This window comes from Myotis lucifugus, unplaced genomic scaffold (genome assembly GCF_000147115.1).
Source record: "Myotis lucifugus unplaced genomic scaffold, Myoluc2.0 scaffold_7, whole genome shotgun sequence".
Lineage (NCBI taxonomy): Eukaryota > Metazoa > Chordata > Mammalia > Chiroptera > Vespertilionidae > Myotis > Myotis lucifugus.
The window spans coordinates 8,029,173-8,052,923 of NW_005871055.1; the positions used below are offsets into that span (position 1 = coordinate 8,029,173).

General features: G+C 39.3%; 1 protein-coding gene across 1 annotated transcript in view; it reads left to right on the forward strand.

Moving 5' to 3' along the window:
* The window catches only part of CDADC1 (cytidine and dCMP deaminase domain containing 1), an 81,252-nt gene that overhangs the window by 40,052 nt on the left and 17,449 nt on the right, over positions 1 to 23,751 (forward strand). Inside the window, exons 6-9 of the mRNA XM_023749111.1 lie at positions 725 to 1,288; positions 5,607 to 5,656; positions 13,948 to 14,117; positions 19,129 to 19,318. Of these exons, the coding sequence (XP_023604879.1) occupies positions 725 to 1,288; positions 5,607 to 5,656; positions 13,948 to 14,117; positions 19,129 to 19,318 (974 nt within the window). The remainder of the gene's footprint in view (positions 1 to 724; positions 1,289 to 5,606; positions 5,657 to 13,947; positions 14,118 to 19,128; positions 19,319 to 23,751) is intronic.

Consider the following 23,751-nt stretch of genomic DNA (forward strand, 5'->3'; position numbering starts at 1 on the left):
TTTTCATATAATATCTTCCTAGAGAAAGAATTCAGTGTACAGGTACATTATTAATGCATGGTTGATTAGTTTATTTCAGATACAAAACTCTAGACACTGTTAGCTTTCGGCTATGGTGTTTCTAAAAGCAGCCATTTGATTACTTGTAGGACTCTGGTATAATACTATATATAGTTCCAGCACTGGGCTTTGGGACCACACGTGGCAAGGCCAGTGATTCCAAAATACCTCCCCTGGGCTTTGTGAGGGGGTGGCCAACTTTTCTATAAAGGGTCAGATAATAAATATTTTAGGCTTTGTGTGCCACATGGTGTCTATACAGCTACTCAGCTCTCAACTCAGCTACTCCACTGTAGTGCAAAAGCAGCCAGAGATTGTGTCAGTGAATGATTGGGTCTGTGTCCCAATAAAAGTTTATTTATGGACATGAAATTTGAATTTCAGATAATTTTTATGTGTCACAAAATGTTCTTGTTTTTTGTTTTTCCAATTATTTAAAACTATAAAATACGTTCTTAACCTGCAAGCCATACCAAAATATGCAATGGGCTGGAAATGGCCTGTGAGCCATGGTTTGCCAATAGGCTATGTCATTGGTGACTTGGTAATAGGCATTTATTATATGGGGATCTCTGGATCTACTGCAGTGATATGGTAAATTTATCAAGAAAGCCCTTACTTTCAGAATGTGTCTGATAACTACCTTTCATATTTTGTATTTCAGCTGGAGTTAACCGAATTTCATATTGGCCTGCTGATCCAGAAATAAGTTTACTTTCTGAGACTTCTACTTCGGAAGATGCAAAGTTAGATGCCAAAGCAGTGGAAAGATTGAAATCAAACAGTAGGGCCCATGTGTGTGTCTTGCTTCAGCCTTTGGTGTGTTGTATGATGCAATTTGTAGAAGAAACCTCTTATAAATGTGACTTTATTCAAAAAATGGCAAAAACATTTCCAGATACTACATTTTATTCCAAATGTAGACAAGAAAGAATAAAAGAATATGAACTGTTATTTTTTGTTTCAAATGAAGAACTACATAAGCAGATTCTGATGACTATAGGTTTGGAGAATCTATGTGAAAATCCATATTTTAGCAATCTGAGGCAAAACATGAAAGATCTTATTCTACTTTTGGCCACAGTAGCTTCCAGTGTGCCCAACTGTAAACACTACGGATTTTATTGTGACAAGACTGAACAGAGTAATGAAATTCACAATCAGAGTTTGCCACAAGAAATTGCAAGGCACTGCATGGTTCAGGCCAGGTTATTGGCATATCGAACTGGTAAGTTATATGCTTAGTTCATGAATTGGGGTTTATCAGTTGGTTGTATTTATCTCAGAAGTAAAGGGGTTCATCTCATCTATGGTAGAACTCATTTATTCTCAGATACTGAGTTTTGCTGGTCATATGTACAACATATAGAAATTAGTGAGACCCTTGAATAGACAACTCTTCCTCAGAATGGTTTTAGGATTCCTTGTGGCCTTATAATTTGGTGCTACATGCCCTAATTATCTAGGCCCTTCTTTCTGCTTCTTGTTTTTATCATTTCACTGTTCATTGATCCCTCCACTAGAGATGGAACAAAAAGAGAGAGGGAAACAAGTCATTCATTTTTGTTAACTCTTCAATATTTTATATGTATTCAATATTAATAAAAACTTTAAAAATCTTTACAATATATGAATTCAAAATAACTAACAGAATCAAAGTAAAAGAATATTGGCATATTTTTCCAATTGCTAATTAGTATGTCGCAAGTAGAGAAATCAAACATTTTTACTTTTTTTAAGTTATGCATGACCATATATGTGAAAACAAAAAATATTTCCTGGGGATTTTCTTTATTGTAATAAAAGATAGCATCTCTATTCCCAATTATAGAATACTGTTTTTACATCTTATCAGATGTAAAATATTTCAAAGTAGAAGAATCATAACTTTTTAAAATGCAACTTGGAAATAAGGAAAAAAATGCAGGCAGGAGGAGCAATAGAGTAAGATTTGATGAGTGGAATATAGTAAAAAAAAATTTATCTCAAGAAATAAAGTAAACAGGAAGTCTTCAGAAAAGGTTCAGTCGTGGTTCAGTTGGTTGAGCATCGACCAAGAGATCACTGTTCGATTCCTGGTCAGGACACATGTCCAGGTTGTGTGCTCGATCCCCAGAAGGCGGTGTGCAGGAGGCAGCCGATTGATGTTTCTCTCATCTATGTTTCTATCTCTCTATCCCTTTCCCTTCCTCTCTCTCCAAAAATGAATAAAAACATTTTTTTGAAAGAAAAGGTTCATATAAATTTCACTGGCGTGCAATGTATTCTAAACAAAGACCATAGGTCAAAGTAATTTCAGTAGAATGGAAGCTCTCATCTGGCAGTATATCAGAATCTCTGAAATTTTATTAAAAAACAAATGTTCACATTTCAATCCAGACTAAACCAAGTCCCTAAGGGTATGGCCAAGGCTTATACGTTTTTAAAGTTCTGCAAGGAACTTTGACATGCAGCAGGTTTAATAAACACTCAATTCTTATTAAGGAATTTGATAATAGCTCAGCTGGAGTGGCTCAGTTGGTTGGAGCATAGTCCTATGCACGGAAAGGTTGCTGGTTCGATTCCCTGTCAGGGCACATACATGGCTTGAGGGTTTGATTCCCAGTTGGGGCACATACAGAAGGCAGTGGATTGATGTTTCTCCCTCACATCGACCCTTCTCTTTCTCCCCCCCTCCCCCGTCTCTTCCCCTTCCTTCCTTTTTCTAAGGGTGTCCTTGGGTGAGGATTAAAACAAGAGAACTCTGGGTGGTGAGCTCAGAGGTTAGAGCAAGTGCCAGTGCTTCACCAAAGGATCACAGGTTGGATTCCAGTCAAGGGCATGTACCTGGTTTGTAGGTTTGATCCCTGGCCCCTGTCAGGGCACATGGGGGAGGGAACCAATTGAAGAGTTAGGAAGCCATTACATCTTATCTACCTGGTTTAAGTGTGATTTTTTAAATTGCTTTTTTGGGGTCCTGCTTTCCCAGTAGACTAAGCATTTTCCAAAGCTGAAGATTATACCTTCCTCCTGAACCACAATGTTGATGACAAAAGTAGGTTGGAGTAGCCAAGGAAGTTTAATGTTTCAAACTATAACTCATTGGTTCTCAACTTTTAACAGAGGGAATGCTTATGAGAAATACAGATTCCTCTGTCTTCCCGCCTTCCATGGAGAGGTTGATTTAGGGCATTTCCATGGGAGGCAGGAGGCTGCCTTTGTAACAAGCAGCCGGTGATTCTGACACAAGTGGCCTGTAGGCCACATGAGCAGACTCTGACAAGACCACAGAATTGGGAGCTAAAGTAACCATGCCTGCGTTCTAGAACCCTAGTCAATCTGACTCTTAGTGATCAGAGTCTCGGGAATTTGGAAGTTGACCATTCCTTCAGAAGTGTACATGAAGACACTGAATGACTAGAGCAATTTCTGTAAAAATTACAGACATGAAAAGCTTTTTGAGAAATGACCTAATCTGTCAGCCAACGTTAGGGCTGAGTGAAATCTACTCAATCTAATATAGATGAAATTTCATTTTGATTTTAACATATACAAAGTAAAGAATATTCTCGTGGTGTGACTGACCTCAGATAGGCAATAGACTTGCATTGCTGGTGGAAAGTCCCCTCTTGACAAGGTTTAGTTTGTCCCCAAATGGAAACAAAAGTGGCTCCTGAGTTTAAAAAAACACAACATGAAAATTACTCAATGTAGATGGTAGCAAAAGTAGGCTCTTAATCTGAAGAATTTCTATTTCAGTTTTTTATTTTTTGTTTCAGATTTATGCATGTATTAAGTATAATTTTACTTCCAATATAGGTTTTGTAGAAAAATATACTCATGTTTATGACTTCTGCCACTTGCCTTAGAAATTATCATAAAGCCATAATTATATTCTTTTCCCCTCATGCTTTATTCTAAAGGTCTATTTCGGTTACACCCAAATCCCTTTTATGACAGTTCCCACTCTAGAGTAAGCTCTCCTCCTCCCATGCACTCTATTCCTTAGCATTGTATTAAATTTCTGCACAGCACAGCACAGAGGTGTTTCCTTGTTCCTGTCTTCCTTCCTCATCAGACAGACTGTAAGTTTCATGAATATAAGGACTTCTGTTTTCCTCACCACTGTATACTCGGGCACTCAATGAAGGGAAATGTTTCTTATGAAATTCTTAATGTCAAAGGAGGGGTAGAGGAAAGGCAAAGTTGGTTAGGTTCAGATGGCTAAATTTTAGTCACTTAATTTCTTTGCCTGTTTTCTCATCTAGAAAAGGAAATTTATATGCTTTACCGTTAGGGTGAAAAATGAGGCAATGAGTAAAAAGTGCTTAAAATAAATTATGCAAATGCTTTATAAGATAATTTTAAAAACCTGAGTTTGCTTTAACTAAAGTTGGGGAATTTTATTATAGTATCATAACTTTCAAAAATTATTTATGAGGCATCCTAATTTTTAATACATAGGTGAAATAAAGTTTCTCTATACTTTTATTTAAAAAGTTAAGTATTTAAATGTTATCATTGGAAGGATTACTTGTAAGGAAATTATAGGATGAAGCCACAATTTCATTTAATCCTCACCAATATGAAAATGTTCTAGCCCAAGATCATAGATGATTGTTATTTTGTGTAAATGTACCTATTTCACTATATTCATCCCTTATTAAGAGTTTGATAAATACTATGGTTTTCATAATTACTGTATAATTTTCTTAGAAATTTGTACTCACCCTTGTATTAGTAGAAGGAAAAAGTCAACCCTTTATGTGTAGAATTTCTCTTTTGGTTTTAAAATTTTGTTTCATATTAATGGTTTTAAGAAATACAGCTTTACTTATTGCAGACATTTTGGTTCTGCAGGAAAATTATAGTCTCAAAATTGATTTAGAAATGAGCATCATGTAATTGGGCTATCCTACCTCCCCAAAGGCAAATTATGAAGGTCAGGGAAAGGACAACATAGTGTTCAAATCAAAATCCCCTTCATGGATCTTTCCAGCAATATAAATATATGAAAGCCCATAAATATTTATTTATGTTTGTATTATACATCTGAACATTTTTCATAGCAAGAACATTTGCATGAAATGTATTTTTCATGATTAGAGTATAAAAAATTCTAGAAGACAGACTTAATGTTGTGTGACTGTTTATTACATTAAATCCATTAGTTCAGAAATTTGTTTTTCAAACAGTTTTATCATCCGTTAGAAATAGTCATTTAGAAACTGACTTGTTGGTGGAGAATCAATAGTTACAGTCAATTCTGATTAGAGCTCTGAAGTGATCTGATTCTGGACACTGCCATTGTAATGATCTCCACATAAAGATCACGTGTGACTGGGTTGGTAGTGACAGTGTCTAGTTATTTAGTATCTACTTCCCATATTGCATGCTTAAAAGTATTTATTTTAGTGGTTTTCTATAATTTGTGAAATGTCAAGAATTGCTGCTACATTTAGAAACTATGTTTCAATAAATATGTTTATATTATTTTTAGAAAAATATAGTTCTGAAACTAAGAAATCATTGATTTTTTACTGTGTTAAATGCCATTTATCTTTCAGAGGATCATAAAATAGGAGTTGGAGCAGTCATTTGGGCAGAAAAAAAATCTGTGAGTATTAAACTAATTGTTTAAACATTTAACTTTGATTTTCTTTAAATATATTTCAACCTTAAATACATTATTTTGTTGACCCATAGGCATTAATATTTTATAAGGTGATTTTATGTCCTGTAAGCATTTCTTTATTCCCTCAACAATTTTATGGATAGATTCATTTATTTAGCAAACATTTGTTAAACACCTTCTATAGGGTTGTCACTGTGCCACAGTGTACAGTGGGGAGTTAAAGACCACATTCCTGCCTTTCATGGCCTTCTGTAATCTATTCATACAGAAAGAGCAGTGAAAAAGAGACTGGTATGTAAGAGTGATTATAACATGATACCATGAAAGCTCAGAGGATCAACCTTAACTCTGCTTGGAGAAATGAGTAAAATATTCTTGGAGGCGATAAGATGTTATATGTCTTGAAAAATGAATAGGAATTTACCAGGCAGAGCAGGTTCATGAGACTAGGACAGTGGTTCTCAACCTTCCTAATGCCGCGACCCTTTAATACAGTTCCTCATGTTGTGGTGACCCCTAACCATAAAATTATTTTCGTTGCTACTTCATAACTGTAATTTTGCTACTGTTATGAATCGTAATGTAAATATCTGATATGCAGGATATATTTTCATTGTTACAAATTGAACATAATTAAAGCATAGTGATTGATCACAAAAACAATATATAATTATATATGTGTTTTCCGATGGTCTTAGGCGACCCCTGAGAAAGGGTCGTTCGAACCCCAAAGGGGTCGCGACCCGCAGGTTGAGAACCACTGGACTAGGAGGATAGCATGCAGAGGTGAGGGGTGTGAGAGGGAGTTGGGAAATGGAAGTGATTTGGCATGTTGGAGTACAGAGTCTTATGCTTAATAGTGTGGCGGAGGAAATTGGTCTTGACCCTGAAGAACTCTGTATTTCATTTAGAGAGTTTGGACTTTATCCTTTAGATAGTGGAATACACTAGCACAGTGCTAAGCAGCAGAAATAAAAGACAAGCCACATATTAAATTTTAAATGTTATAGAAGCCATATTTAGAACAAGGTGAATTAATTTTAAGAATATATTTTGATCTAATCTATCCATAAATATCATTTCAACATGTAATCCATATAAAAGATTATTAATGACTTGCACAGAGGGCCAAGAGAGTGCCACAGTGGCTTCCAGAGGGAGGGTCAGGTGAAGACACAGGGAGAAGATGTCTGTTTACAAACCAAGGCAAGAAGTCTTATAGGAAACCAGCCCTGCCATTGATCTTGGACTACAGAGCTTTGAGTAGATCTAAGACGGCGGTGGAGTAGGTGGAAGCTAAACTCCCCTCCTCCCAGGACCAAATTAGAGTTATAACTAAACTATATAAGAACCATCCTGAATAACCAACTGAAGATGAGCTGAAGGAAAACCTTATAACCAAGGACTTACAGGAGAGCCCACGTGGAGACTGGTGGGAAGGGTGGAGACACAAAAAGGGGCAGCAGCTGAGGTTCTGGAGGGATATCTCAGCTCCGTGAGGGGCAGTTCTCCCGAGAAGCATGGGGTCTACACCCCTCGCTGGGCTCCCCAGGCTAGAGCACCAGAGCTGAGAAGAGGCACCCAGAGTCCTGGCCGTTGTGGCTCAGTGATTAGAGCTTCAGTCCTCACCCCAAAGGGTCGTAGTTTCGAATCCTGGTCAAGGGCACATACCTGGGTTTCAGGGTTGATCCCCAGCCCCAATTGGGGCACATGCAGGAAGCAACCAATCGATGGTCTCTCTCACATAGATGTTTCTCTCCCTCCTCCCTTCCTCCTCTCCACTCTCTCTAAAAATAAATGGAAAAAATATCCTCAGGTGAGGATTAACCAAAAAATAAAAATAAATTAAATAGAGGCACCCACATAATATCTGGCTGTGAAAAGCTCCAGGGTTTCTGTTCACTGGGGAGAAATGGCTACAGATACAGGTACCCTCTTAAAGGGCCAATGCATAAAACGTCATTCACAGTGACAAGTCCCATGAGGAGAGTGGGGTTAGTGGCTTTGGGGAGAGAGCTGAAGGGACAGCCACCAGAATCCCTGTGCTGAATCATTCGCCTATACCCGTGGTCGGCAAACTGCGGCTCGCGAGCCACATGCGGCTCTTTGGCCCCTTGAGTGTGGCTCTTCCTAAGCCTTAGGAGTACCCTAATTAAATTAATAACAATGTACCTACCTATATAGTTTAAGTTTAACAAATTTAGCTCTCAAAAGAAATTTCAATCGTCGTACTGTTGATATTTGGCTCTGTTGACTAATGAGTTTGCCGACCACTGGCCTATACCACAGATGCCATCTTTCTTTCTTTTTGTTTTTTAATTGTTTTATTGCTTAAAGTATTACAAAGAGTATTATATATGTCTCCTTTTTTTTTTCTCCCCTTGACCTTTCCCTAGCCTCCCATACCCCCCAGTGTCTTGTATTTATTGGTTATGCTCATTATGCATGTTGGCCAGCAGGCCTTGGTCTGGTGATTGGGACCTGCGGGTGGAGGGCAGCTCCTGCATTGAGCGTCTGCCCCCTGGTGGTCAGTGCACATCCTAGCTGGTTGTTCCACTGTCCAGTCGATTTGTATGTTACTCTTTTATATATATAGACTAGAGGCCCAGTGCACGAAATTCATGCATGAGGGGGGCGTCCCCTCAGCCCAGCCTGCACCCTCTCCAATCCGTGATCCCTCTCACAATCCAGGACCGCTGGCTCCTAACTGCTCACCTGCCTGCCTGCCTGATTGCCCCTAACTGGCCCCCCTGCCAGCCTGATCACCCTTAACCGCCTCTGCCTGCCGACCTGATCACCCCCAACTGCCCCCCCCCCGCCAACCTGGTTACCCCCAACTGCCCCCCCACCAGCCTGGTCGCCCCTAAATGCCCCATCCACCAGCATGGTCACCCCTTACTGCCCCCCCCGCTGGCCTGGTTGCTCCAACGGCCCCCCTCTGCCGGCCTGGTCATCCCTAACTGCCCCCCCCACCAGCCTGGTCACCCTTTACTGCCGCCCTGCTGGCCTGGTTGCCCCACGCAGCCTGCTGCTCAGTCCTTTGGTCATCCCTCACTAACCCCCTTTGCTGCCTGGTAACCCACTCAGCCTGTTCAGTTGTCCGTTCGGTTGTTTTGGATGTGATAGCCTCTGGCTCTTTATATATATAGATAGTACTAGAAGTCCTAGCTACAGCAGTCAGACAAGAAGAACAAATAAAAGGCATCCAAATTGGAGAGGAAGAAGTAAAACTTATTATTTGTGGATGACATGATACTGTATACAGAGAACTCTAAAGATTCCACCAAAACACTGATAGATGAATTCAATAAAGTAAAAGCATACAAAATAAATATCCAGAAATCAGTTGCATTTTATAGGCCAATAATGAACTAGGAAACTAAGAAAACAATCCCATTCATAATGGCTTCAAAAAGAATAAAATATCTAGGAATAAGGACCTGTATTCAGAAAATTATGACACTGAAAAAAGAAATTGAAGAAGATACAAATAAGTGGAAGCATATACCATGTTCATGGATAGGAAGAATTAACATCATTAAAATATCCATATTACCCAAAGCAATCTGTAGATTCAGTGCAATTCCTATTAAGATACCAATGGTATATTTCACAGAGCTAGAGCAAATATGCCAAAAATGTATATGGAACCACGACCCCAAATAGCAACAGCAATCTTGAGAGAGAGAAAAAAAGAAAGTTGGAGAAATCACACTACATGATAAGCTACACTACAAGGCCATAGGAATAAAAAAAAAAAAAACACATGGTACTGGCATAAAAGCAAACATAGATCAATAGAACAGAATAGAGAGCCTAGAAATAAATCCAGGCCTTTATAGTCAATTAGTATTTTACAAAGGAGGCAAGAACATACAATGGGGTAAAGATAGTCTATTGAATAAATGATGTTGGGAATATTAGACAGACTCATGCAAAAAAATAAAATAAAACTAGCCCACCCAGCAAATGGAGGAAAAGGACTAGGATCAGAAAAGACTTCAGGAAGGAGATGATAGTTAAGGGAAAAAAAAAATTCTTGGAACACATAGGAATTAAACTGCCCGGATGTGAATTCTAGCTCTATCACCTACTGGTTATATGATCTTGGGCAACGTACTTAGCCTCGATTTGCTCATCTTTAAAATAGATATAATAAGCCCAGCTGGCCTGGCTTAGTAGTTGAGTGTCAATTTATGAACCAGGAGGTTGTGGTTTGATTCCCAGTCAGGGCACATGCCAGGGTTGCGGGCTCAATCCCCAGTATGGGGCATGCAGGAGGCAGCCAATCAATGATTCTCTCTCATCATTGATGTTTTTATCTTTCCCTCTCCTTCCTCTCTGAAATAAATAACCATATTTTTTAAATAGGGATAATAATATTTGTATGGATCTCACAGACTTCTCATGAGAAATCAATGGAATAATCCCAACAAGTATTAGAACAGTGCTGGCATATAACAGCAGCTTAATAAATGTTAGCTATTATTATTTGGGATGTCTCAAAGAATGGGTAGGATTTTCATAACTGGAAAAAGAAATTTATAACTGAAAATAATAAATAATTAAAGTTATAATGAAGCTGAAAAAAAAAACTAGCCCACCTTCTTACATCATACACAATAAACTCAAAATGGATTAAAGACTTAAATGTGAGACTTGAAACCATAAAAATTCTAGAAAAAAACATAGGCTGTAAAAGCTCAAACATTTCTCATAGCAATATTTTTTGCTGATATATCTACTCAGGCAAGGGAAACAAAAGAAAATACAAATAAATGCAGTTATATCAAACTAAAACGTTTTTGCACAGCAAAGGAAACCATCAACAAAATGAAAATACAACCCACTGAATGGGAGAACACATACACTGATATATCTGTTAAGGGGTTAGTATCCAAAATTTATAAAGAACTTAAAAATCTCAATACCAAAAAAAACCCCAAACAATTCAGTTAAAAAATGGGCAAAGGACCTAAATAGATACTTCTCCAAAGAGGACATAGAGATGGTCAATAGACATATGAGAAGACGCTCAATGTCACTAATCATCAGAGAAATGCAAATTAAAACCACAAAGAGATATCACCTCACACCTGTCAGAATGACTATCATCAATAAATCAAACAAGTGTTGGTGAGGATGTGGAGAAAAGGGAACCCTTGTGTACTCTTGGTGGGAATGTAGATTGGTGCAGGCACAGATGATAGCAGTGTGGAGTTACCTCAAAAAATAAAAATGTAATTATTATCCAACAATCCTGCTTCTGTGAATATTTCCAAAGAAAATTGAAACACTACTTCAAAAGAATATATGCACACGTATGTTCATTGCAGCGTCATTTACAACAGTCAAGATTTGGAAATAGCTAAGTGTTCATCAGTACATGGGTGGATAATAGAGACAGACTCACAGAGCTGGCTGACAGATTTCAAGGGAGGGGATTTGGGGGGTGGAGGGATTGTGCAAAAAAGAAAAAAAGAGAAGAACTCGTGGACACAGACGTCAGTGTGGTGATTGCCTATGGAGGGGGTGCGGGGGGAGATGGAGTAGGTTATAGGGAAGATAAATGTTGATGGAAGGAGACTTGATTTGGGGTGATGAACACACAAACAGTATACAGATGATGTGTTGTACAATTGGTCACCTGAAACCTGTATAATTTTGTTAACCAGTGTCAACATCAATACATTTAATTTTTAAAAGTTTTTTTAAAAAAATGTTTTCATTGATTATTTAGAGAAAGAGGAAAGGAGAGAGATAGAGAGATGGAAACCTCAATGAGAGAAACATCGATCGGCCATCTCCTGCATGCTCCCTACTGGGGATTGAGCCTGCAACCTGGGCATGTGCCTTGACCAGGAATCAAACTGGGGGCCTTTTGGTTCATGGGTCAACACTCAACCACTGAACCACATAGGCCAGGCTTAAAAGGTTTTTTTTAAATAAGATTTTTAATAAAATATCCTGCATTGGGGGCACTACAGTCTTCAAAATAGTGTGTGTATTTTACACTTACCACACCTTTCAATTCAGACTGACCACACATGGCTGCTGCTAACCATATTGGATAGTGTAATCCAAGAATCTTTTTTTTTTTAATTCCTTACCTGAGATATTTTTTCCATTGATTTTTAGAGAGAGTAGAAAGGAGGGAGGGAGGAAGGGCGAGAAAGAGATTGGCTATCTCCGCATATACCCTGACTGGCCAGGGATCAAACCTGCAACCCAGGTACATCCCCTTGACCAGGAATTGAACCCACGAACCTTGGGTGCAAGGCCGACACTCTAGCACTGAGCAACAGTGGCCAGGCCAATCCAAGAATCTTTTAAGTGGTAAAATGTTTGGTTTAGATTTGCATTTTAATAATGAGGTGGGGCTAGACAGGAAATAGTGGCACTCATATAAAATATGATGAGGGCTTAGAATTATGGGGATGGATTAAGAGAGCACAGAATCAAGAGATGGTTCTTAGTAATTATGTGTAGGAGCCTAAATTTTGTTTCCATAGACTTTATAGCAAGTAATTTGACTATTTGCCTGGATGTTTCATAAATCCTTTAAGTTCATCGTAGCCAGTACATCTAGTATTTTCCCTGCTAACCTATTTCTTCATCAGTGGTCACCATCCCATTCCTTCTAATGCCACACATTCAGTTAATCACCAGGTACTGTGGACTCCACCTTCAAAATATCTCTTAACTCTACTCAGCTGTTAACACTTACTAGCTAGGTTCCTCTACCAAAAACTTCATAGTGTTCTGTACAGCTCATTTGTATCACTCATCACAGTTAAAATTATGTGTCCAGTTTCTTATCATCTCTAGATTGTAAGGTTCACGATGTCAGGAATTCTCTGTCTTGTTTATATGAATGCTCAGCAGCCTCTATCTTAAGATCTGAGTGTTCTTGATTACTTTGTGGAGAATTTAAGTTTCCTTTCAAATTACCTATAGTGTACACAGCATGGTAAAGTGCAAAGATGTGGGTTTGGAGTCAACCTGAGCTTGAATTTCACCTGTTAGTTAATAGTTTTGTTACCCTGGCTTCAGTTTCCTTATCCATAAAATGGGAATAATGGTAGTACTGCTGTTCTCTAGGTTGTGGAAATTGATTAAATGAAATAATACTTATAAAACTCAGCATGATGCCCTAACCGGTTTGGCTTAGTGGATAGAGCATCGGCCTGCGGACTGAAGGGTCCCAGGTTCGATTCCGGTCAAGGGCATGTACCTTGGTTGCGGGCACATCCCCAGTGGGGGGGAGGGGGTGCCGGAGGCAGCAGATCGATGTTTCTCTCTCATCGATGTTTCTAACTCTCTATCCCTCTCCCTTCCTCTCTGTAAAAAAATCAATAAAATATATTTAAAATAAATAAAACTCAGCATAATGTTAACAGTAAGTACTCAATAATAATTTGTTATTAATGAGATCATTTATTTGTAAGCTTTTGTTTGCTCACTGTAACAGTGATTTTCATCAAGCTACTATAGTAATGAGTCTGTTGATACTTTCACATGAGTAATTATAACATATTGAAATTTAGTGAGGTTTATTATAGCATATTCCAAACTACTATAAATACTTTTGGTTTAGAAAATATTTCACTCTAATAATTGATAAAACATTCATATTAATACCTAATATGCCGTTGACCAGGAGATATAAAGAAGAACCAGTGAAATAAGAAGTCCTATGATAATACATACACATATAATAGGGGCTCAATAATTATTGAAGATTATGAGAAACTGAAAGTTTTATTTTCCAACTATATCATATTGGCACATTTTTAGCCCAACAACACAAATTGCTCAAAATATGTTTTAAATTTCTGGCTTGCTAACCAGTAACAGCACAGAGCATATAAGAAATTAACAGTCATTTATTGAGTAACTCTTATGCAAAGCACTCTAATAGGTGTACTCTAAGAGATAAAGAAAGAAGAAAGCATGATTTCTGTTTTCCAGCATCTTATAACCTGTTCTAGGAGAGCTGTCTGAATCAAATGAAACAATTGGTGAATTAGACAAGCTAGTATTTAATTAACTGCTAAAACCAATTCTGTCTTGAGATTATATGTTAGAAAGATGATCAGCCTTCTTGAAATTTAGCTTTGATAAGACCACACTGCAGTTGGAGGACTTAATATTATATTTTTTTGATGGTTCAGTTTTTCATAGAAAATTGAATTCATTATACAAAGTATGACGCTAAACTGCCTTTTCAGACTGTTGAGAACTAAGTTTTGTTGGTTTGCTCCCTTTCGTAGCAAAATTGCGATGGGACAGGCATGATGTACTTCATAGGATGTGGTTATAATGCTTTTCCTGTTGGATCCGAGTATGCTGACTTCCCAAACATGGATGACAAACAGAAAGACAGAGAAATAAGGAAATTCAGATACATTGTCCATGCGGAACAGAATGCCTTGACCTTTAGGTATGAAATTCCTTTGCATTTATTTTCATTAAAATGTAGCAAGGGTTAGTTGAAATTGAACCCACAACCTTTTGGTGTATGGGACAATGCTCCAAGCAACTGAGCCACCTGGCCAGGGCTGAATTTAGTTTACTTTTAGCTGCAATTTATTTCCTTTTTAAAATTTTTATTATTCCAAGAAATACTCTTTAGAAGTATAACTTTGGTTATACTTGGTCTTTGCTGCCTGACCTGAGGCCATCATCAGAGATACTGTGGGCAGATTTATTGAGCAATCTTTTTTTCCTCCTTATTCCTTACTCTCTAATATAAAATGGCATGAAGTGTATTCTTAGGGTCTTGTATATTTCTGGAATGTAAGCTGTCCTTTGTTTTTGAAATCTAAAGCACATATTTTGTTTTTATGAATATATAGATTTTATTATGAACTAAATTGCTTTAACATAGTTTTTGTTAGAGGCTATACCTGGCATTACCTCCTCCCCTGATGTTAATTTAGATTATTTCTGCAAACATTTCTCAGCATTAATCATGAAGGGGGTGATCTTAGGGTATTCAAAACTGAATAAAATATTGCTCCTATCCTTAAGAGCTTGTAACACACTATGTGATACAGGGAATGTAATAGTGCATTCACCCAACCCAAGTGCTGTCAAAATTCATGGGCTGTTATGGATGGAGGGGATTGGGAGGGAAAAGCTTTATGGAGAAGCTAGCATTTCAGCTGAGCTTTGAAGGTTTTGGTAAGATTGTGACAATTGGAGGTACTTACAGGGAAGTCATTCTTGCTTCGGGCATAGCAGTAGTCTTGAAGTAGGAAAAGAGCTTATGTGTAGGAACATGCAGCTCCAGTTAGGCTGGACCATGGAGCTCCTGGGATTAGGTTGGGACTATATAGGGAAGACTGTGAGATTAGACTTCATTTGGGAAAATGGAATGGCATTGAGAGATTCACAGTACTGATTGCTTACGTTACGGGTATATTGTTTGAATAGGTTAGGTGCATAAAATTGTGTTGGCCTAGTCTGGGTGAACAAATGAGAGTCTGAACTAGAAAGATGGGTATGGAAGGCTGGTGGTGGTGGAAGACAGCTTACTCTGAGCAGAGTGAACCATGGGACCAGGAAGTACAACCCCTGTAGCCTCAGATGACAGCATCCCTTAGTCCAGGGGTGGGCAAACTTTTTGACTCGAGGGCCACAATGGGTTCTTAAACTGGACCGGAGGGCCGGAACAAAAGCATGGATGGAGTGTTTGTGTGAACTAATATAAATTCAAAGTAAACATCATTACATAAAAGGGTACGGTCTTTTTTTTTTTTTTAGTTTTATTCATTTCAAACGGGCCGGATCCGGCCTTGGGCTGTAGTTTGCCTACAGCTGCCTTAGTCCTAAACTACCCCCATTCAAGCAACTCCTCTCTCTTTTCCTTGTGCTCTTCATTAAAGATTGCATGGAGATATGGATATGTTAAATCCAAATGTTTCTTAAATAAAAGTATCCTGTGTTAGGGAAGTGGGTAAGGGAACTATAACTCAATCCAGAACTTTAATATTACAGTAAAACCTCAATATAACAGACTAATAATGGAAAGGGTGGGGATTAGAAAACTGTGGTACATCTACACAATGGAATACTACACTGCGGTAAAAAAGAAGGAATTATTGCCATTTGCAACAGCATGGATGGAACTGGAGAGCATTATGCTAAGTGAAATAAGCCAGTCAGAGAAAGATAAATAGCACATGATCTCACTCATTTGTGGAATATAGAGAACAACATAGACTGATGAACAGGGACAGACCCAAAGACAGAGAAACAGCGATCAGACTATCAATCCCCAGAGGGAAAGTAGGGGAGGGTGGGGGTAAGGGGAAGAGATCAATCAAAGGACTTGTATGCATGCATATAAGCCAAACCAATGGACACAGACAACAGGGGCATGAGAGTATGAGTGTGTGTGTGTGTGGGGGGGGGGATGGAGATTGGGGGTTAATGGGGGGATGAGGACACATTTGTAATACCTTAACAAATAAAGAAATTTTTTAAAAAAAGTAAAAAAAAAAAAGTCCATCCTATCTAATAATGAGGGGATATCCTAATTGACCCTCACTCCGTCGCAAAGATGGCGGTGCCCACAGCCAATAAGGAGAAAGTATGCTAATTGACTGCCCGCCCTCAAAGATGGCAGCGCCCACAGCCAATAAGGAGGGAATATGCTAATTGACTGCCACGCCCTCAAATATGGCAGCACCCACAGCAACAAGATAGCAGTGCCCAGACCCCTCAGCCCTGCCGGGGCAGCAAGCGCGTGGCAAGGCCGGGCCCACCTCTAGGTGAGCCCAGCCTTGCCATGCACCTGCCTCCAGAGTCCCCCAGTCCCCTCAGCCCCCCAGCTGCCCAGGGCTGGCCCAAGGCACAGGCAAGCCTCGGATGGTGGCTGCCCAGCCGCCCGGGGCCATCCGAGGCTCAGGTAACCAGGGCTGGCCAAGGCTTGCGCTGACGGCAGTGACAGCAGCAGAGGTGTGATGGGGTGTCGCCTTCCCCTGATGACCAGGTCTCCCACCCCTGAGGGCTCCCAGACTGTGAGAGGGGGCAGGCCGGGCTGAGGGACCCCCCCTCCAGTGCATGAATTTTCATGCACTGGGCCTCTAGTTATATAATAAAATAGGTTTTTTGAATGTGTATGTTAAAAAATTGACAAATTAGTTTACCAATTTTTACTTATATAGACACTTTTGTATAATTAAAATTAAGTATGTGGAAAGTTTAATTTCACAGAAAAGTTTTCTATATGTATTACTGTAATTTTAAATTTATACTGAATAGGTCTAGTAAATGCCTGCATTCAGCAGTCACCGAGTGTAAACAAATGCACACGGCTGGAGTGTGGCTTAATACATGTGGAAACATCAGCTAGCACATGTTATGCTGCAGAAACTCACGCCACGCAACAGCGGAACCAATCACCATGTACTATGCAGTGTGATCATGTGCTATTCATTCACCAAATATTGTTTACGAGCAGTGACTCTTGGATTTAAATATGTAGACTATAGTTGTAGGTATGTAATATTTATTTATGTTGGTGAAATTATTACAGTGTTTTTTTCCAACATATGGCCTATTGCTGGGATCCAACCCCAGCAGGTCCAGGGGTTCCCCAAGGTGTGGACGGAGCCGGCGAAGAAGGAATGACACAGAGACAGCGTTCAGTTGATCAGCAGCCTAGCCAGGACCTCTAGCCAGGATCTCCAGCCAAGTTCTGGTTAGGATCCAGCCAAGTTCTGGTTAGGATCCAGCCAAGTTCTGGTCAGGATCTCCAGCGAAGTTCTGGTGCCATGGTCTCTCAGGTTCTCCTGCCATGTTCGGTCTAGGTTCTCCAGCCAAGATCTGTCGCCAGGTTCTCTGGCCAGGTTCGGTCACCAGGTTCTGTCCAGGATCTTTTGCCATGTTCTCTCCCTAGGTTCTGTCTTTAGGTTCTCCTCCTGTTGTCTTGTTACATCTGTATTTATACCAGTTGATTCCAATCCTATCAATCTCTATTCCAAAGGTTAGGGCGTTTCTTATCTCCATTCCAGGGAGTAAAGATTATGTAGCTTAAGTGTGATTGTTTGTAGTTAAAGTGATTAACTACCCGCCTGGCACTTAGTTAAGGGGTTTTATCCCCTCCCTAACTTCAGGGGAAAATCCCTACCTGGGGAAACAACCTTTCTTGGAGAGGTGACCTTGGTTAAAACACATAGCACCAAGAAGGTGAGCAAACATATTAAGAACAGTATGCCATATATGCCAGGTCCCTTGAAACAGCAAGGATGGACTGGCTCCCGGCAGCCTATTCGCTAAAATTTGTTAAAAATAACAGTGAGTTAATAATAAGCAAACTAGAGGCCTGGTGCATGAAATTTGTGCACAAGGGGGTGCAGGGGGAGTATCCCTCAGCCTGGCCTGCACCCTCTCCAATCTGGGACATTTCTCTCACAATCCGGGACTGCTGGCTCTTAACCGCTTGCCTGCCTACCTGCCTGATCGCCCCCTAACCACTCCCTGCTGGCCTGATTGAAGCCTAACTGCTCCCCTGCCAGCCTGATCACCCCCAACTGCCCTCCCCTACCGGCCTGGTCTCACTCCCAGCTGCCCTCTCCTGCCCACCTGATCGCCCCTACTGCACTCCCCTGCCGGCCTGGTCACCCCTACCTGCTCTCCCCTGCCAGCCTGGTTGCACCCAACTGCCTTCCCCTGCTGGCCTGGTCGCCCCCAACTGCCCTCCCTGCTGGCCTTATCGCCCACAACTGCCCTCCCCTGCCGGCCATCTTGTGGTGACCACCGTGTGGTGGCCATCTTGTGACAATATGGGGATGGCCATCTTGTGATGACGTTGTGCAACACCACCTAGGCTTTTATTATGTAGGATAACCTGTTAATTATAAGCAAATCTTGGTTAAAAGCATTTTAAAATTAACAGAGATTTAATGGAAATTTTGTACGTTAAATCCAAAGTCTGTTAAATTGATGTCCGCAAAACCAAGGGATGATAGTAATTTATTAGTTTAGTAAGCATTTATTAAATATCCATTAGGTACCAGATAAGGGGATAGTTCTTTTGGCTACCATGAGTTAATGTCTAATTAGACATCATAAACTGTTAAGGTGGTGTTAGATCTGGCCCCTGATTTGGCATTATAAAGAAGTACTTTCTTAGAGAACATTGTGTTCTCTCTCTCTCTTTTACTGTTTTCATTTACTTTGTAATATAATCCTGAAAACTTGCCAGATTGCTTAGAATAAGTAAATTTTGCTTATGATAATTGTCATGTTCAGGTTATATTTTAACATTTATGAGTTTGGATTTTGAACACTCACTAATTCAGAAAGAATAAGTTTCACTTATTATTGTTTATAATGTTATAAATCTGCTCTTAAAGCAGACATTTTAGTTTTTAAAGATTTCTCTGAAATATAACTTACCCTTTCAGAAACTACCCTTTTAATATTTTATACACTTTTTGTAGGTGTCAAGAAATAAAACCAGAAGAAAAAAGTATGATTTTTGTGACTAAGTGCCCATGTGATGAGTGTGTACCTTTAATTAAAGGTGCAGGCATAAAACAAATCTATACAGGGGATATAGATGTTGGAAGAAAGAAGGCAGACATCTCTTACATGCGATTTGGAGAACTTGAGGGTGTTAGCAAATTTACAGTAAGTAAGATACACATTTTTTTTTCAAATATGCTTCTTATTAATGTTGTTTGGTACCCTGCCACATATTTTAACCTAATAATTCCCAACCTTTTAAAGAGTTTCAACAAACTGTTATCACTGAGTTTATTTTTATGTGCAAGCACTTGCCTAATTACAAATTTTCAGTTTAGGATCTCTGTCTTATGAATTTATATCTCTGTAGAGAGAGTTGTATTGACCTTACAGATCTTTTTTTTAAAATTAAATCTTTATTGTTCAGATTATTACATTTGTTCCTCTTTTTTCCCCCCATAACTCCCCTTGTAGGTTCTTGTTATTCATCACTTTGAATATTTCTTGTCACTCCCTTCTGGCCTGCAAAGTTTCTGTTGAGAAATCAGCTGACAGTTGTATGGGTATTCCCTTATAGGTAACTGAGTTTCTTTCTCTTGCTGCTTTTAAGATTCTCTCTTTGTCTTTTGCTCTTGGCATTTTAATTATGCTGTGTCTTGGTGTGTTCCTCTTTGGATTCCTTTTGTTTGGGGTTCTCTGCGCTTCCTGGACTTGTAAGTCTATTTCTTTCACCAGGTAGGGGAAGTTTTCTGTCATTATTTCTTCAAATAGGTTTTCAATATCTTGCTCTCTCTCTCCTTCTGGCACCCCTATAATTCTGATGTTGGTACGCTTGAAGCTGTCCCAGAGGCTCCTTACACTATCTTCATATTTTCGGATTCTTTTTTCATTTTGGTTTTCCGGTTGGGTGATTTTTGCTTCTTCGCATTTCAAATCTTTGACTTGATTCTTGCGCTCCTCTGGTCTGCTGTTGGGAGTCTGTATAATATTCTTTATTTCAGTCAGTGTATGCTTAATTTCTAGTTGGTTCTTTATCACAACATCGAGGGTCTCATTAGATTTCTTGTAGATCTCATTAAGTTTATCGGCAGTTTCTAGAAAATTATTGAAAGACCTTAAAAGTGTGGTTTTGAGCTCTATATCCTCCATTTCTGTCATTTGTGCCCTGTTTCTTTGTCTCCGCATTTTTTTATGCTTTCTTGGTGCACCCCGTAGTGGTCTTTGTGCGCAGTCTTGTTGTAGTTAAGCCTTGATTGTTGTAGGTAATATGGGGGGGATTTGACCTCCAGGCCAAGTGGCTGTGAGAATCAGCTGTGTCTGCAGTGGGAGAACTTCTGTCCTCTAGGGAGGTGCTAATCTAGCCTTTGCCTGAGGCTATCTGGCAAATGCCTCTGTGCAGGGCTTGGGCGGGGCGGGTCCCACGGGATCAACAGGGCGGGCGGAGCAAGCAGTTATGGCTGCTCCCAGTCCCGTCCCCAGGGGCTCTGCCTCTCAGAGTCCCAGCAACCGCTGCAAACCTCGGAGAGAAAGCTGCCCTAGAGTTCCGACCAATGCCAGACAGTCCCGCTTCTCCCGTTTGAGTCTGGGTCCCTAGAGACTTGCCCGGATCTGGAGCTCAGAGCCTGAGACTCCCTCCCGATAGAAACAGACAACCGTGCCCTCAGCCGCCAGCCCACTCCGCGCACCTCCACACCTTAGTATTTGACTTTTGCACTGCGCCTCCTCTGAGTCTCAGTATGGTTTTCTCTTTCCTTCTACTTGTAGAATTTCCCCTCAGCCAGCCTTCCTGTGGTTCTTGGTGATGTCCGTTCCATCTTTTAGTTGTATTTTTGAAGTGGTTGTGCGAGGCAGCAATCTCCGGTGTTTACCTATGCCGCCATCTTGGTTCCTCCAACCTTACAGATCTTGAATTAGCAGACCCTTTGGTGCTTAACAAAAAAAAAAATCTCTGAACTACCTCTTCCCTCACCCTTCTTTCTGGCTTGGATGGAGCAGTAAACGAGGTGAAAATAGTTTAAGGTTACAGAAAAGATAGAGAGGGGGATTTAATATTTGATATATCAGAAAAAGTACTGAGGTAGTTCATACAAAACTCAGAACTCTAACTGTTTATATTTTTTTACTATTTAGGTTTTTAAAAATGTTTTCTTTTAGGAACAATTACAAATACAGTGGGGCCTTGACTTACGAGTGTCCCGACTAACGAGTTTTTTGAGATACCAGCTGTCTCTCGGATGATTTTTTGCTTTGAGTTGATAGAGTAATTTGAGTTAACGAGCTCCTTAACGAGCTTGGTCTCGGAACGAATTAAATTCATAAGTCAAGGCCCCATTGTATACACAAAAGTTCAAAAACTCTACTAGAAACTTTTTTCCAGAAACATTTGAGAATAAGTTGTTGACATGATACCAGATTACTCTTAAATACTTTATTGCATATTTTCTTTAACTATATGTTCTCCTACATAACCATAATCTAACCACAAATCTCAGGGGATTATTATTGACACATTACTTCCATTTTAGCCGGAGATTTCATCAGCGTTCACCAGTTGTCCCAATAATGTTCTATATAGCAAAAGTGTCCTGTCCAGAATCATGTATTGCTTTTTAATGCTAATTCTGGAATTGAATGTAACATTTATATACTAGAATTTGCAGTGGGTACAAAAGACATATAATAGAATTGTTTATAAATTTCAACTTTTCATTTCTGTTTTGAGTCCAGGGTCCTGGAATGTATACAGGGGAGGGCAAAATTAGGTTTACAGTTGTGAGTACATGAAAAAGTTTATTCTTATATTATTATTTATTAATTATTGTATTATTTATTATTATTATTTCATATCCTTACTTATGATTTATCTTTTAGGTAATAATGACTGATAATTTAACTTACTTTTGCCTACCCCTGTAAAGCACCTAAAAGATACTAATTAAACTATGTACATATTTAAAATTTTAAAAATATAACAACATACTATCTAATTTCTCTCTGTGTATGAAGTATCATAAATTTTTACTTGTTAAATTTTTGTCCTATACTTTTGTCTTTTATCTCGTTTTATTTAAAGTTTCTCACTACTTTAAAAAGAGAATGGGAGGCTCTAAAGAGAGATGGGAAAGATTCCTCTTTTGTAAAACTAAAAAAATCTTACATCCAACAAGTCAAGGATAAATCTCCAGTTCTGTGGTTTTGTTTTCTATCTCTTCATTCCACCTGACAGTGGAAAGAATTTTTCAAATTTTCTTCGTAAAGATTAAGTAACCTAGCATTCAGGACTGTATGATGGGTGAAGTAAATTCTGAAATATCTTGCTTACTGGTGGATTTTAGTAGCTTTTCAATTGTACAGAGAATGAAGAGATCAGAAGAATGTAAGATAGGGCAAGAGAAGTAGAAGGGGCCAGGAAAACAAAGGGAGTGAAGGCTCTCTGAGCACAGATGTGACACAGAAACACCCATTTGGCCAAGATCCACCCAGGAGCCGAAGCTGGTTTGGCTCAGTGGATAGAGCGGCGGCCTGTGGACTGAAAGGTCCCAAGTTCGATTCCGGTCAAGGGCATGTACCTGGGTTGCGGGCACATCCCCAGTGGGAGATGTGCAGGGAGGCAGCTGATCGATGTTTCTCTCTCATCGATGTTTCTGACTCTCTATCTCTCTCCCTTCCTCTCTGTAAAAAATCAATAAAATATATTTAAAAAAAAAAAAAAAAAGATCCACCCAGGAATACCCTCACTCAGGTATACTGTTCTTCCAGTGAACATTAGCTTTCCACCCTCTGCTTCTTTCCCTTGTCTGGCTTGGTTTACAATATTATGTAAATGATTTAAATTGCCTGGTGAGCTAAACACCTAGTTTTGTAAATACCAGCAACTGACATGAACTAGTATTTGTTCTAAATTTGAATTTTAATAATCATTATATTTTTAGACTGTCAAAAGTAGTATAAGAATATGAATAAATTTGGCATTTTTTTAAATTAAATCTTTATTGTTCAGATTATTACAGTTGTTCCTCTTTCCCCGCCATAGCTCCCCTGCACCCGTTTCCCACCCCACCCTCCGCCCTCACCCCTCCCCCCCACTGTCCTCATCCATAGGTGCATGATTTTTGTTCAGTCTCTACCCGCATCCCCCACACCACTTTCCCCTCCAAGAATAGTCAGTCCACTCCCTTTCTATGCCCCTGATTCTATTATAATCACCAGTTTATTCTGTTCATCAGATTATTTATTCACTTGATTTTTAGATTTACTTGTTGATAGATGTGTATTTGTTGTTCATAGTTTGTATCTTTACCTTTTTCTTCTTCTTCCTCTTCTTAAAGGATACCTTTCAGCATTTCATATAATACTGGTTTAGTGGTGATGAACTCCTTTAGCTTTTTCTTATCTGTGAAGCTCTTTATCTGACCTTTCAATTCTGAATGATAGCTTTGCTGGGTAAAGTAAATCTTGGTTGTAGGTTCTTGCTATTCATCACTTTGAATATTTCTTGCCACTCCCTTCTGGCCTGCAAAGGTTTCTGTTGAGAAATCAGCTGACAATCTTATGGGTACTCCCTTGTAGGTAACTAACTGTTTTTCTCTTGCTGCTTT